The sequence below is a fragment of the Mytilus galloprovincialis genome, chromosome 3 (assembly GCF_965363235.1).
Source record: "Mytilus galloprovincialis chromosome 3, xbMytGall1.hap1.1, whole genome shotgun sequence".
Taxonomy (NCBI): Eukaryota; Metazoa; Mollusca; class Bivalvia; order Mytilida; family Mytilidae; genus Mytilus; species Mytilus galloprovincialis.
The window spans coordinates 1390365-1406518 of record NC_134840.1 but is presented as its reverse complement, the minus strand read 5'-3'; the positions used below and the strand labels follow the sequence as shown (position 1 = coordinate 1406518).

General features: G+C 33.3%; 1 protein-coding gene across 1 annotated transcript in view; it reads right to left on the bottom strand.

The window, feature by feature from the left end:
- LOC143069844 (CD109 antigen-like) overlaps positions 1-16154 on the bottom strand; it is an 83738-nt gene that overhangs the window by 24312 nt on the left and 43272 nt on the right. The window contains exons 21-30 of the mRNA XM_076244648.1: positions 13676-13765; positions 13031-13168; positions 12478-12616; positions 11704-11880; positions 9297-9378; positions 8004-8160; positions 5821-5910; positions 5160-5337; positions 4432-4652; positions 696-851 (exon numbers count right to left, since the gene is read on the bottom strand). Coding sequence (XP_076100763.1) covers positions 696-851; positions 4432-4652; positions 5160-5337; positions 5821-5910; positions 8004-8160; positions 9297-9378; positions 11704-11880; positions 12478-12616; positions 13031-13168; positions 13676-13765 — 1428 coding nt within the window. The remainder of the gene's footprint in view (positions 1-695; positions 852-4431; positions 4653-5159; positions 5338-5820; positions 5911-8003; positions 8161-9296; positions 9379-11703; positions 11881-12477; positions 12617-13030; positions 13169-13675; positions 13766-16154) is intronic.

Genomic DNA, 16154 nt, shown 5'->3' with positions numbered 1-16154 from the left:
AAACTAAGTCCCCCGCTGGCGGCCATTTTGGATGATGGATTGGCTACAAAGTAACAACACTTGGTCAGCACCTCATAAGGAACATTCATGCCATGTTTGGTTTCATTCCATTCAGTGGTTCTCTAGAAGAAGTTCAAAATGTAAAAAAATAATGACGACGGACGACGCCGGACGACGGACGCCAGGTGATGAGAAAAGCTCAATTGGCCCTTCGGGCCAGGTGAGCTAAACATATCTTCCCAAAATTCAACTACTGTCCTACCTTTTCATGTGCTTGTACTGTATAATCTGACCTTCACACAATCATATATCATTTTGAATGATGGAATCCGACATGATTGCCATAAAGTTCCACGTGCATTTTTTTCTCTGGTCAGTCGGATTTTTCTGTCGTCTTTTTTAAATACCAGTAAAAAGGGCACGTCAAAGACAAGGATACTACGGAGATCCTCATAGAAACTAAGATGGCAGTTTTACAATGAACAATAACCTTGGGTGGTGCGAAAGTCAGGATTATACAGTGCAATAAGGTAGGGCGTACTGGTTTCTTCGAAAGAATTTTGATTCCACTTATTGAAAAAGAATGCGGTTGGTAGATTTTAAACCTTCCACCAAAAACATCGTGCCAAATTTCAACTGACGGCGACTATAGCATGTATAGTATCAGGGAATCCCTGTTGATATTTTTAACTTACATCTTCTATTTGAAGCACCAGAGCATTCCTGTTGTTAACATCAAATGTTTTTCCTTGAGGCCACGTGTCACCAACAGTATTTACACTCATTTGAAAATTAGGTACGTAAATCTTTTCTCCCAACCCTGACAGTGCTTGAATTGCTATAACTGTGTCCTAAAAAAGTCATAATTATATTTTACTACTTCATAGAAATATTATGAATTTGGAATATATAATGTTGCTTTTCCATGGTTGATTTTTCATTAAGAACTATGAGGAAGAATTTCAATGATAGTTCTTTTTAGAATTTTATGCAGTAGAAGAGTTTCGTAGTTCTCTTATATTTGATAAGTTTCCCTCAGTTTTAGTTTGTAACCCGGATTTGTTTTTTTCTGTATCGATTGATGAATTATGAACAGCGGTATACTACTGTTGCAATTATTTATTCAGCCAACGGCTATCATTTGCCAAAGTTTGATCAATAAAAGTAAACATTTATTAAAATCGCCTACAGTCCCAAGGTAAACGTTTAGTAAAAGAAATACAAAAGTAATTGAATGTGGAATGTGTAATCAACCTTACTAACAGGAGGGACTAAATACTAAGGCTTCCCTACATCAGGAAAAATAACCTTAGCTGTATTTGGCAAAATCTGAAATTTTGTCCTCAATACTTTTCAACTTCGTAGTACACTTTATTTGGCCTTTTTAACATTTTGGGATTCGAGCGTCACTGACGAGTCTTTTGTAGACAAACCGCGCATCTGACGTAAATACAAAATTTAATCCTTGTATCTATGATGAGTTTATCTCTTCAGAGTAAGTGTTATTCAATTATCAGTTAAAATAATTATATAATAAATAAGAGGCCTAAGTTGCTGAATAGTGTAAGTAATTGAAATACTGTTACACAAAACTGTCAATACTGAGGTTGTTGGTTCGAATTCTGCATTTAGCAGATATGCAGCTTGATAGCAATGTAACAGACTTTAATGGTAGGTTTTCTCAACAAATGTCAATGGTTTTTTCCGAGCACGTCGGCTTCCCTACAAATAAAAACTGCCACAAAATAACACCATAGTGCTGATAAATAACTTAAAACACCAATTTATAAACTCAAATAAAATTGAGAATGGAAATGGGGAGTGCGTCAAAGAGACAACAACCCGAATGTATCAATCAAGCTATGATCGGGTTTTAACATTGAATACTATGACTAATCACGAAATGTCAGTGTTCTCTCCAGAAATTTTGGATAGCATCACATTTTGCGTAAAAAAAAATTAACTATTGTTTTTAATGTCATTTGTCGCGTTGCGTTGATGCTCTATTTCCTTTATATGTTTTAGTTTATATTGTTCAATTCATAACTGAGAATACAATTAAACTATAACAACAAAAACATTTGTTTCAGTTTATGTTTTCTTTATAATTTATAGTTACAGAATTATTTTTTTCCTCTTGTGCCAAATAAAAATAAATATGTGCTTTCAGTTACCCAACACATAAGTCAAATGAATGAATGGTTCATTATAGTGCAACCTGTATATATACAAAACTAAATATCTATTACACAAAATTAAATATTTTTTTATATTATATTAAGTTTAGATAAAGTAGCAAAAGTAGCAAAAAAAAATATGAATTTAAAAACTTTTTTTATCATGTTTATGAAATTCATTGTTTCGTGGCACTCAATAAATTAGTCCCTGTTGTTTCTTATCTTTACATCAAAATGATATGTATTTTTAACAAAGTTGTCTTACAAATAGTCTATTAATGCGTAGTTTTTGTCGAGCCTGCAACTTTTGTTGCAGAAAGCTCGACAAAGGGATAGTGATCCGGCAGCGGCGGCGGCGTTAGCTCACTTCTTAAAAGCTTTATATTTTAGAAGGTGGAAGACCTGGATGCTTCATACTTTGTATACAGATGCTTCATGTTACGAAGTTTCTGTCAGTCACATGTCCAATGTCCTTGACCTCATTTTCATGGTTCAGTGACCACTTGGAAAAAAGTTCAAATTTTTTGTAATGTTGAATTCTCTCTTATTATAAGTAATAGGATAACTATATTTGATATGTGCGTACCTTGCAAGGTCCTTATGTCTGTCAGACAGTTTTCACTTGACCTCGACCTCATTTCATGGATCAGTGAACAAGGTTAAGTTTTGGTGGTCAAGTCCATATCTCAGATACTATAAGCAATAGGGCTAGTATATTCGGTGTATGGAAGGACTGTAAGGCGTACATGTCCAACTGGCAGGTGTCGTCTGACCTTGACCTCATTTTCATGGTTCAGTGGTTATAGTTAAATTTTTGTGTTTTGGTCTGTTTTTCTCATACTATATGCAATAGGTCTACTATATTTGTTGTATGGAATGATTGTAAGGTGTACATGTCTAGCGGGCAGATGTCATGTGACCTTGACCTCATTTCATGGTTCAGTGGTCAAAGTTAAGTTTTTGAGTTATGGTCTTTTTATCTAATACTATATGCCATAGGTCAACTATATTTGGTGTATGAAAATATTTTATGATCTTTATGTCAGTCGCCCAGGTTTTATTTGACCTTGACCTCATTTTCACGGTTCGTTGCACAGTGTTAAGTTTTTGTGTTTTGGGCTATTTTTCTTAAACTATAAGTAATGGGTCAACTATATATGTTGTATAGAAGCATTGTTAGCTGTACATGTCTGCCTGGCATGGTTTATCTGACCTTGACCTCATTTTCAAGGTTCATTGGTCTTTGTTTAGTTATCTTGGTTAATGTTAAGTTTATGTGACAGTTGTAATAAAGCTTAGCTTTATACTTAGGACTATCAACATGATATCAATGATTAGTATAGAAGGCGAGACATTTCAGCGTGTGCACTCTTGTCTCTATTGGTATATTTTTTCTGTCTACTGTCCGTCTGTTGTCATTATCGTGAAAATTCGGATTTTTGTCATATCTGGTCCGGTTCCGATCCGTAGTTTACACAAAAATGTGCAATGGCGGCCGTAGAAAAATTTACGAAAATGAGTCCGAGAATAAACATTGTTTGACAAGAGATTGTGAATGAATAAGACGCTTTTAATGCATTAAATGCATTAAACATAAACTTAAGCCAATTATAATCACTTTTTAAAGAAGTATAAAACTTATTTTAGCTCAAAACCAAAATTCTCGCTCTCGTATTACCGGAAGAGAAAGAAAGTATTTTTTGGAGAGTTACACAAATAAACAACCTTTTAAAAAAAATCGTTTTAATCTTTGAAATTTCGTAATACAAAACATAGATTTCGAATTGTTTTTGTGATTGCATTTTCCATGTCGAAATTGGTGATTGCAGACACGTGGTATTAGTCATGTCACGAGTGTCAGCTTGGGATATTCGCATCCAAACAGTTATCACCCTGAGGGCAATTAACACCTGGCTATTTAATCTCTTAATTGCCTTTAGTGTCCGACTTAAAGGGATTACAATTAAAGGTGATATAATTTTTATGATCATAATCGATAATAGATGAAAGTTCAAAATTGAGGACAAGTAAAATAGCATCTTCAAAATAATTATAGCGTCGCGGGAATAATTATAGCGTCGCGGGAATTATTATAGCATCACGGTGAAAAAATATAGCGTCGCGGTACCGCGACGCTAAAACGGCCTGGGGAGAACACTGAATGTAATTGATAGTTATCTCATTGGTACGCATACTGTAACGTCATTATTTTTATAAAACAAAATCCGTAGTACATATAGTAAGGGTAACATACCTGTGTAGAAATGAACCCCCCTCGTGGGTTTCTCTGTCTACCTAACCATTTCATAATCCGAATGCCGTTGTCTGTATCGTCCTTTAGATTGTATCCTAACAGTATATAAGAGGTCATTTCAACATCTATAGCTCTGACTTTAGTTTGGGGTGGTCTCCAGGTTTTCCAAGGTTGCAGTTTGTCGGCTTCAGTTTCAGGTAAAGTCCAGTATTTTTCACCCCCTGAAAAGTTTAAACAATGTTTTTTTTTTAAATAATATCATATCAAATTGTTATTCTTTGATTCTCAGACAATATGGTTTTTTTCACTTCTCAAATAAAAGTTGTTTTTATTCTTTAACTTCTAGCATTATTAGAAGAATTGATTTGAAGACTTTTATATCTTCATAACTAGCTGAAAGTTAACTATAGAAGTTTGCACAGATTTATTCTCATTCTGCTTTGCAAGAAATAAAACAGTCAGATAGCTTAATCCGAAACGATATTAAACATCGCTTATTGAAAACAAATAACAAATAGTTGGGTCGAATACGAATTACTTTACAATATCGTAAGGTTGAAACCCAATAGAACTTCTTATGATTAATTATTCAATAAACAACTCTTTTTACAAAATGTAACCGTATCAATGATATTTCAGTTGTCCGACTTTAAGACTGATTACATCTTCGAATCAGCGGTTGTGTATTTCTAACAACAGCAAAATAAATTATCAATTGCAATACATACCATTGACCTTTGCCTTTTTCTCAAGTTCTGCTAAGATTGCTCCTGTTATCAAATGTTTGGCCAACGATAAGGCATAGAATGATATAGCAAGTTCATATAGATTAGCAATGGATGCAGGTGCACCGTTCGCCACAAATTTAACTGCTTTATTTATAGATTCAGTTACATTCTTCTGTACCTGGAACAAGATATATATTAATCATTTGTTGGTAATGTGTTCTTCTTTATCTTAATTTCAAAAGCAGGCATACTGCATTCACATTACAAAAGTTAAACAATTAATAAGGTTCTTTACGCTTAGCTTTATATGTACTATAACCTAATGCTTACATCGACTTTATTTGTAGTCCGGTGCAGTGTTGTCTCATTGGCAGTCATACCATCTCCCAATTGTTCATTATAAACGTTCTGTTTGGACTTCATTTGGACTTGAATATTTTTTTGTTTAGATTTGCTGTCTGACTATTTGAATGCTTGTTTATACTAATGAAATGAAAAGAACCGGTCAATTCCACAGTATATCATTATCAGACAGTCAGTAAAACATATGCCAGGGTTTTTTTTTCTTTTTAAAATCCCACCGACCGATGCATGTAGCGTAAACCTAGTTTAAACAGGACAGCGACATCGATTCACAACCCCTATATTATGTTTTACTTACTTCCTTGGATACTTGATTATTATCCCGTGCTTCAAGGAGTGCTATGAGGACAAATGCAGTCAGACTCCTTTTACTAGACACTGATCCTCCCTGAAAAACGGGGAATAATCAGTGCAAACTGAGTAACTTACCATTAATTACAATATAGTATATAATTAGGATTTCTTGATGGTATAACAAAGCTGATATTTTGTCCCTTACTTTTGAAACAACGAGGATGGAAGTTCTATGTTAAGAAAACAAATAGCTATGTAGATAACGGCAAATGCATTTATCTGTTAAAGTGCAATTGTCATGCAAATGCAATCTTACATATGTAATAGACATCTTCAAACAAAATAATTATTTGTGGTTATTTGTATTGAAGATGTTATGTTGTAGTATGTTGGTCTGCATAGTTAGTTGTTCTTTAATGACCCAAACTCTGAACAGAAGAATGACTCTGTGAGAGTTGGTTTTGGAATCTTTACATGTTGTGGGGAACTAGCTGTGAATATCTTGGTGGGGGAACTAGCTGGGAACAATGCCTAGGATTGTGTATGGCATTGATGCCGCTGTAAAGGCAGGCCGGGCGTAGTTGCCGATGTAGAGGCAGGCCGGGATCGACTGACACCTATAACTTTCAAAATTCAAACTTTGACGTCTCAAAGCTGAATTTCTACTTACATAGCAATCATTTAATTGATGTTATGCCAACGTGGCTTTCTTTGTCACTATTTTATTAGAAATAACCTACTATGGTCCGAAATAAGGTCAAAATGTTGCATAAGTAAATGTGCCATATATAATAGAGAGGTCACTTTGACATTGGTGATAATACATAATCTTTAAATGACCAGAGAACTGTTTGCATTATCCCACGGTATACATATTGATTAACAAAATACCTTTCTTATTTAAATAAAATTTAATTAATATTTGTAACGTCAGCTATGTCCAAAATATATGTCAAATATCTGTCATAATTATAGTAAATACAGTTTTTTAGACACACATTTTTTTGTGGAAATAAAATAGAAAAGAAGTTTCTGATGACAGTAATATGACCGGACGAAAAGCATGTTAATTATTTGGACTATCATCTTTCTGACTTAAATTACTATATCTTTCAATTGTCATTTTTAGCTCAAATATTCCCCCACTTGGTTTAAAATGTATGTTTCCACTAATCCGATAATGGACTTCGTATCTACGTGTCAAAGACAGTTTTTAGCAGATTATCTGAACAATAGACAATAATTGGCTAATACGTTGTTACATGTATTTCTAAATTATTCTGTTTTATATACTTCTTAAAAATAATTTTTATTCAGTTTTGGATAGGTTCTTAACCGTAAACAACGGACTTAATATTGTAACATCGTTTATTTTCTTGTTGGATCGTTTATTAAATTGTTAAACTTTATACCGACTTGAATCTTCATTTTAATACCCAGCCAATAGTCTGGCTATAGTAAATTCGATAAAACGTTTCTGAGGAATCAACTTTAAAGCCTGTTGTTTTGATTTGTTTGTTTGATCAGTAGTCAGAACTTTGGTACTGACATTATTAATAACAACAACCTTTCTAAACCAATCCGTTTATAGACTGGATCAGTAGTCAGAACTTCCGTACTGACATTATTAATAAAAACAACCTTTCTAAACCAATCCGTTTATAGACAAATATAAGAAGACCAGGTTCACCTAATCAAGCGAAATTGACCTTAAGGTGGTACCCACCACCTTCACTAAAATTAATTTTGCTCGTTTAATTTTCACAATCTTTTGACAAAGTATTTAATATGACCCTTTGACAAAAATATAAAAATTTCCAAAAATTTGAACAAACCATTTTATCAGAAAAATTACACTGGTCATATAGCAGTTTGACAAACAATAATTTTGATCATTAAGAATCTTAATATGCCCTTAACATATCAACGTAATTAAAACGTTTAGCTGATTTTACAGAGTTATCTCCCTGTAGTGTTAGGTACCACCTTAATAAGATTTTGCTCCTTTTTAGTCGTACACGTCTTCAACTTTTCAGTTCTTATGTCAGCTCTTGGCTTTCGAATATTTGTGCTGTGGAGCTCCTGGTGAAGGTGAATCCATAGAAGCATATTGGTTATAAACCAGGACAATGAAAGATTAGTACTGAAAATTATAAATATAGATGGTAGGAACACATGTTATTATACCTGCATTTCCTTGTGAAGAACAATTCCTGGTTCATTAAAGGCCCCGGATGTTTCTTGTTGCTTTATAATCCATTGAACAGCCTTTGTGATGACGTTGATATCAATATAGGTAAAACTTACAGCTTGTGAAAAGGATTTGATCACAAAAGCAGTCAACCTACAAAAATTGAAAGTCTGTATTATGTTTAAACATTGAATATATTATTATAAAAATAAGAAAATGTAGTATGATTGCCGACCAAAACATTCTCCACCAGTAAACAACTTTTTTTCATACATTCTTTGTTATTTCCTGAGCGTCAACTTTTGATATCATTTGTTTTCAAATGCCACTGGTTTTGTATTGACTTACAGCTTCGTTTATTTCTGAACCACCCCTTTATCTCATATAAGCGTGCTAGCTTTGAATGAGATAAGTTATTGTCGTGTCAAACCGAATTGGATTTTACTACTCCCTGCTTAGCACTCAGCATTATGAGTAACAGGGGGAAAGTTGACAGCTCCGAATATTGACTAAAAATACACACGTTTCTGCACGTAACATACCCCACTCGTATTTCAAAGAATTAAAAAACAAGAAAAAAGTGTCTGACAGATAGGAAAAGAGCACACAAACGACAACTCTTCATCAGTTAACTGCTGACTTAATATAAAGTCAGTCTGATAGTAGTTAGTAGTTTTGAAAAACTGTCTGTAACAACTTTAAGTACTTCGATAAGATTTTATATGATATTATGTTTATTTATAAATTAATTATAGAAAACAGAAATGTATTAAATGGCTATGTATAAAATAAGATAAGTTTTACTGTATATTCTCCCTGGATATCAGTTATAAGTGTATGTAACAGGGATACTTGATGTAATGCTGTACATTAAGAAATTTGTTAAAACAGCAAAGAGAGCAATAAAGAATTGATGAATGTTAAAAAAAAATGTAGTTCTGAAAAAAAGTGTGACAAAACGATTGTTTAAAGAACAGATGGACGAACGAATCGACGTATGGTTTGACGTTTATGTTTTTGGCAAAACAAACCCCTATTGTAAGGATATTTTCATACATTTAAACTTGAAAGTTAATTTTTTCCACTCAGTGTATCGATCAGGCTACGCATTTACATCATATTTATGTTTATAAATTCAACATTAAAATCAACCACTGTCATAGTTGTTGCCTTTATTATTTGCATTTTTTTGGTGCTTGTTTCTGCACTTATACTATTTATAGTAAGAGTATACGATGGCTTCAGAGATTTCAAAATATATTTTCATGCATCAATAGATTAAACCTTACCACGTAGTTCCACTTTTATCGTTATTTCCAAAAGCGCTGAAAGATCCATCATCGTGAACATATGACAGTTCTCTTTGATAACCTATTGAAGAGAACAATGTTGATACAGTGCATACCATTTGTTTAAGAGATCGTTATCTATACTATTAAACGAGAAGACCTCATTTTGTGTGTCGCTTCTCTTCCTTCCACAATAAATCAATCATCATGCATCTGTGTCCTATAGGTAACATGCATAGTCGCATTTGTCATCCATTCTTATGATTATTCAGATTGAGTTATTTTGGGAGAAAAACGACAAAAAAGGAGTCCGGATATGATTCCGTCATCAGACTGACTTTTAGTCATAGTTAAGACTTCCGGTTTGAATCATGCACAAACACAACCAATCGTATGATAGATAACAAAAAAAAATGAAAAATAAAAAAGCCAATCAAATCGTTCTCCATATCATGGTGTTTAGATCGCAAGAACCACAACTATTATACCTCCTTAAAGAGGACAATTATACTACTTTAATATATAAAGACTCTCTGTATTCTCAGTCTACTGTTTTCTTTCAATTGTTTACTATTTAAGGGGTCATACCAGTTGCATATATATTAAAATAAGTAAAACATGTGACACATTTTTAAAAACCAATCGTATGATAGATAACAGGAATGAAAAATATATAAGCCATTCAGAGCGTTCTCCATATCATGGTGTTTAGATAGCAAAAATATCATCTATTATACCTCCTTAGAGAGGACAATTATTTTTCGCGTTTCATTTCATGGTGTAAAGATCGCAAGAACCACAACTATTATACCTCCTTAGAGAGGACAACTATTGTTCGCGTTTATCTACATATAAACTACGATTATACTACTTTAATATATAGAGACTTTCTGTATTCTGTCAGGGACTTTCTATGTTAGTATAGAAAGTCCCTGATTCTGTCTACTGTTTTCTTTGAAATGTTTACTATTTAAGGGGTCATACCACTGGCATATGTATTAAAATAAGTAAAACATGCTCAACTTCATCTAAAACTACCTCGACCAAAAACTTTACCGTGAAGCGGGACAGACGGACGACCGAACGAACGAACGCGCGGATGCACAGACTAGATGGGGCATAACAATTTATTATTGAAAGTGAAAATAGTGATTTGGCAAAAATGAAAGTAAAGTAGAGATTAGAGGGAGGCAGGACCTTTTTCGGGGCGTCGGGATCGGGTGTTTTGAAGCTCGGGATTTGTGGATTGATCCTTACGGGATCCGGGGATATATTTTTTGATTTTGGGATTTCGGGATATGAATTTCTTTAAATTATGCATCTCGGGATATCGGTATCAGGACCCCTCCGACCAACCCTCAAATTAGCCTTAGTCGGTCTTAGTCATTTATACAAGATTCATATCCTACCATTGGCATGTTAGTAAGGCTCTCAAAAGAAAAGGCACTAATGGATTGTCCTTGAAGCATATTTTATTAGACTTATAATGGTCTATATATAAGCAGATACATTTATTTGATTTTTGAAACGGTGCAAATTTTTAATTTGATTTGACTTTTACCAAAAGAAGCATTGTAGCAAAAGAATAATTGTGGTCTGAGGCCAGAAACACGAAAATAAATGAATGTAACAGAAAGGAAACAAATATCGGACTTTGGAAAAAGGGAGAGGGATTTTGGTACCTTTTATGAAATTTTCCATACATAATATCTTTTACAAAAAATCATCCTACAACAGTTCACAAGATGTATGTGCCCGCGATTTCGCGGGTGTGTTCTAGTAAGTATGAAAATTGGGAACAATGTTGATAACTCTCATGCATTTTTAAGAGATACTCTTAGTCATTCTAAGTAGATCTTGTTTATAGATAATAAAAATATGCATAACATTAAGATTGATAAGTTATTCCGTTAGTTATATAAAATAAAAAATGAGTTAGGAACGCCAATAAAACAACGTATCATCGTTCAAACATTTACGTGTATTCGCTTTTATACACAAGAATAAGATCGAACGTACATTTTATTTGCTAAAACGTTTTGACCTATTGACCATAGACACACATGATTTTTGTTGAAGCATATATATCTTGAACATGCGTTCATTTCGATTAATTATTATTCATAACTTTTTTAATACTGATACCTATACCGTAACTCATTAACGGATACAGTAAATCAACCATCATTATACTTTAAAGCACTAATTTAACATACGTTTAATTGATTATGACTGTAAATAATCGTGAGGTGGTTGATTAAACAGGCCAAGGAGGCGTAAATCCTCTACCCCTTTATAAATAAAGAACGTATCAATTTTCAGCTAAATCAAACGTGCAGTTAGTTTACCCCATTTTGTCTTATAATGCTTGTTTGATATTCTAGCTCTATCAATATATTTGTATTACCTCCCTCTAAAATGCTTTCTACTCTATTTCGTACATCATTTGTAAGTCTGTTTGTTGTTTTCAGGTAAGAGCTGACGTAAACATTTGGAGCGAATCTGATCATGTTCTGTTCTCCACAACCGTATGAAATCTGAAGGAGATCCTCTAGTCCGGCCAATGTTGCCCCTAGCAGGTCACCTGTGGATAACACGTATGGATAATTGATTAACAAATGGTAATACGAGAAACGAATATAATAAAAAAAAATATTCGAAATTACGTTGTATCAAGTGAATGGCGGTTAATTCGTTTACAGGAGGTGATTTTAGGAAGGTTAATTTCTGATTCGTTTTTTTTTCTTGTACCAAAACAGTTACCAAGCCTGGAATATGGCAGTTGTTATCAATTCGTTTGATATGTTTGAGCTTTGGTTTTACATTTGATTATGGTCTTTTGAATAATCCTCGGAGGTTATTTTTTTTTGTAATTATACTTTTTGTATATATATTTTGCAATATCTTACAGTTATGTGCTACATAACACAATATTTGTACTTCGTTATCTTAAATTTCTTCTTCTAACTCATGTTTTATCTATGATAAATTTTCTGTGTATTAAGTACGTTATAACCGCAATGACACTTTTTTTATATTTTGCCTCCGTTAATCGTATACCAGTAGTTTTCTTGTTACTTTTTATTGCATTAAATCATGACTTGTTAAGAATATCCGATGGCTGTTATGGAATTAAGATAAGGGTTTCTAAATAAATGAATACATGTAGTTCAATACTCACCAATAACTTGAATTTTGATAAATTCTGAATCTTCAACAAGATTTGGCGGGAAAGACAAAGAAATAGTCTCTCTAACCCTTCCCCCTTGTCGGAGGTCAATAAGTAATGGAACGTTGTAGTTTTGTTTGATACCTTCGGCCTAAAATTTTCAATTACATATATCTAATTTTAGGCTTCATCTTATATTTACTCAATTTACGGTGGTTTTAACCGATTATATTTTAGTATACGGAAATATGTTCGCTATCAGATTTGAAGAAAAGTTTATAGTCAATTCAAAAATAAATTCCAAATGTTCATTGACTAAAAGTACATCATTACTTTCTATTTAAATATAAAAATAGAAAGAGATTTCAAATAAAACAAAATTTTCGTCTTTGATGGCATAGTTTTATTCTTTTGAAGTGAACTGTTCCAACATGTTTTTATATCTTAAGGCTTCGTAACAGAAGTAAAGAAAACAAATCTAAGAATTAAGATAAAACAAAAATTAATATGATGCACACCAGTCTTTTATTACAAGTATTCATAGTTCTGCGAGTAGTTAAAATACCTCTATCAGGAATTCACGCTGTACAGCATCAGCTCCAATAGAAGATGTTGCAGTTCCGTCCAAAAGTATTTTACCAAGAGCTGTTGGTTTAAGAGGGAAATACACAGACGCCACACTATCTTCCTTCACTAACACAGACTGTTTAAAAACGATTGAAGTTTAAAGGAAAATATTCTTTATGCCAGTGTCAGAAGGCACGTTAAAGGTTGGGTGCCTATTACTCGTCTATAACTATTACTTAACTAGTTACGGATTTCGTAACCAAATTGATTTTTGTCTCAATTTGTTCTAATGTTGGATTGTTACACCACTGATAAGCGAAGGGGTGGTTAAATTCCTCTCATTATATATATGGGAGTTTATAAGGAACGAACGATATAAAAAAAATCCAATTGTTTTGAAAAATGAATAGAAAAAACTCAATTGATACAAAGATAAGAAAATATTGTATACTTTTTGTGATATGACATACACAATGACATAGATGGTAACGAATATAGGTCACTTACTGTTCACAGCAATGCCTTATTCAAATGGATTCTACAAATAGAACACTCATACTTGAGTATTTGTATATGTTTATACATGATAATAATTAGTATACATATTCATTGATACTATACTATAAAATCATTATACAGGTACCTTTGTCCAACCGTCTGGGCCTGGATTGAAGTCGTTTCCGTTTGCATCAACAAAGGTAAAGTTAACATTGTTAGCAAGCTTCACAGAAACCTGGAAATAAACTACATATAAGATTTCCATGGATATAGAACTAACCTGAAAGTTCATATAGCGTAGGAATCTTTACGCAATGAATTTTAGGGATATGTATTTTGCTCGTATTTAAACTTGAAAAAGGTAGCTGATTCGTATTTGTAAATAAAATAACATATTTTGAAGACACTTGTACATGACCACAAAGGTAAACATTTCTGTGGAGTTGCAGTTATTGTTCATTAGTTTCATGTGTTTGAGCTTTCGATTTTGCTATTTGATTATTGACTTTCCGTTTAAAATTTCCCTCGGAGTTCAGTATTTATACGATACGATATTCCCGTGCTTGCATTTCCTATCATGATTTTCTTGATAGAGGTTTGCTGCTCACAAGGAAGCTATTAAACCAAGAGTTCCAAATGGTGAAGTTGAAATCATCCCTTCGTAAATTTTACGGACGCCATCACGAGTTGGTTGACCGTTATGGAATAACCGTTTCACAAATGATATCGGATATGTTCCTTACGTCGTAACTACAATCCCCTTCCCTTTCATGAATATGACCTACCGAATTAGACTATTTACCGGATTTGTAATCACTTAAGCAACACGACGGGTGCCACATGTGGAGCAGGATCTGCTTACCCTTCCGGAGCACCTGAGATCACCCCTAGTTTTTGGTGGGGTTCGTGTTGTTTATTCTTTAGTTTTCTATGTTGTGTCGTGTGTACTATTGTTTTTCTGTTTGTCTTTTTTATTTTTAGCCATGGCGTTGTCAGTTTGTTTTAGATTTATGAGTTTGACTATCCCTTTGGTATCTTTCGTCCCTCTTTTGGCACACTTTCGAGTGTATCAATAAAATAAAAAAAACGGGTACTTGTTAAAGAAATGAAATGTTACGTAGACTATCACTAATTCAAAATAAAAATTTGATTGGAAATGAAATATTAGTGGTCTGCACTCATAATATTACTACTCCTCAATGTATATGTATCTAAAAAAGGAGTGTAGTTCAAAACTTAGATTATAAATAACGTTGGATGACATCTTCTTTCTAACTGGCTTTTTCCCAATGCGTCTTTTTTCTCACTCTACACGACACCAATTATACAGTAATACAATACAATTAGCACTAAATTCGCTTGAATAATTAAAAAATGAACACAAAATATTTGCATACTGGGTAATGCACCACTTTGAAACATATCAATGGTATCAGAGTAGATTGAAAATTCTAATGCACTTTATAAGTACTAAAGTTTTTTTATTGGTAATAAGTTTTGTTATTTGTAAAAAAGTGACCATCAAATCTATAGGTTACATGTTACTAAGGAGTGACCAACCATTTTGAATTGATATATGTACAACAAATGTTCAATTACTAAAAAGTAAAATCACAAAAATGTTGAAAATTCAAAACGAAAAGTTCCTAATCAAATGGCAAAATCAAAGGATAAAACACATCAAACAAATTGACAACAACTATCTTATTTCTGACTTGGTACAGGCATTTTCAAATGTCAAAAAGGGGGGTTGAAACTGGTTTTATAGCGCTAAACTTCTCACTTGTACGACAGTTGCATCAATTTCCATTACCTTGAAAATGTTGCGTGAACAAACAGTCACAAATAGGGGTACAAAAACAACACTGACTCACCAAAAACTAGGGTGATTTCATATGCTGTGAAAGGGGAAGCAGATCCATCTCCACATGTGGCATCCGTCGTGTTGCTCATGTTGTTACAAAGCCGGTAAATAGTCTAATTCGGTAGGTCACATTCGTGAAAAGAGAGGGGTTGTAGTTACGACTTAAGGAACATATTCGAAATCATCTGTATTACGAATATTCCAAAACGGTCAACTAATTCGTGATGGCGTCCGTAATATTTACGAAGTAATGATTACCACATCACCATTTGGATCTGTTGGTTTATAAATGAAAAGGTCACAATTGGGAAGCTGGAATCATCTCTTTTGTCGTAAAGTTTTGTTTTCAACCGACCCTCATAGTAAATTCCTAGTGTAAGTAAGTTTTGATGTGACTTTATCCAAATTTGAATCGTAGAGGTAGCGTAATATATTTTTCATTTGTATGACATTACGTTTAGCCTTTGCGCCAAAATCGTTCATGATGTTTCGCGGAATTGTTTTCTTATTTCAAAATTATACATTTTTTCAAGTTCTTACGTATAATTTCTTTTTGTAAACCATTTGAATCAGCATAACAGTTTTTGTGTGACCGTCAAATCGCCAAATGACCGTGGTAACTGTACTGTTATTCCTGGAGTAGGGCATTTAGAAGGGAGTAGTGCGGTGACTTTTTGAGTGACAAGCAATCAAAACGATCTCTAGATATTAAAATTTGTGGTATGCTTACCATTGAGACATATCTCAAACCATTCATTTT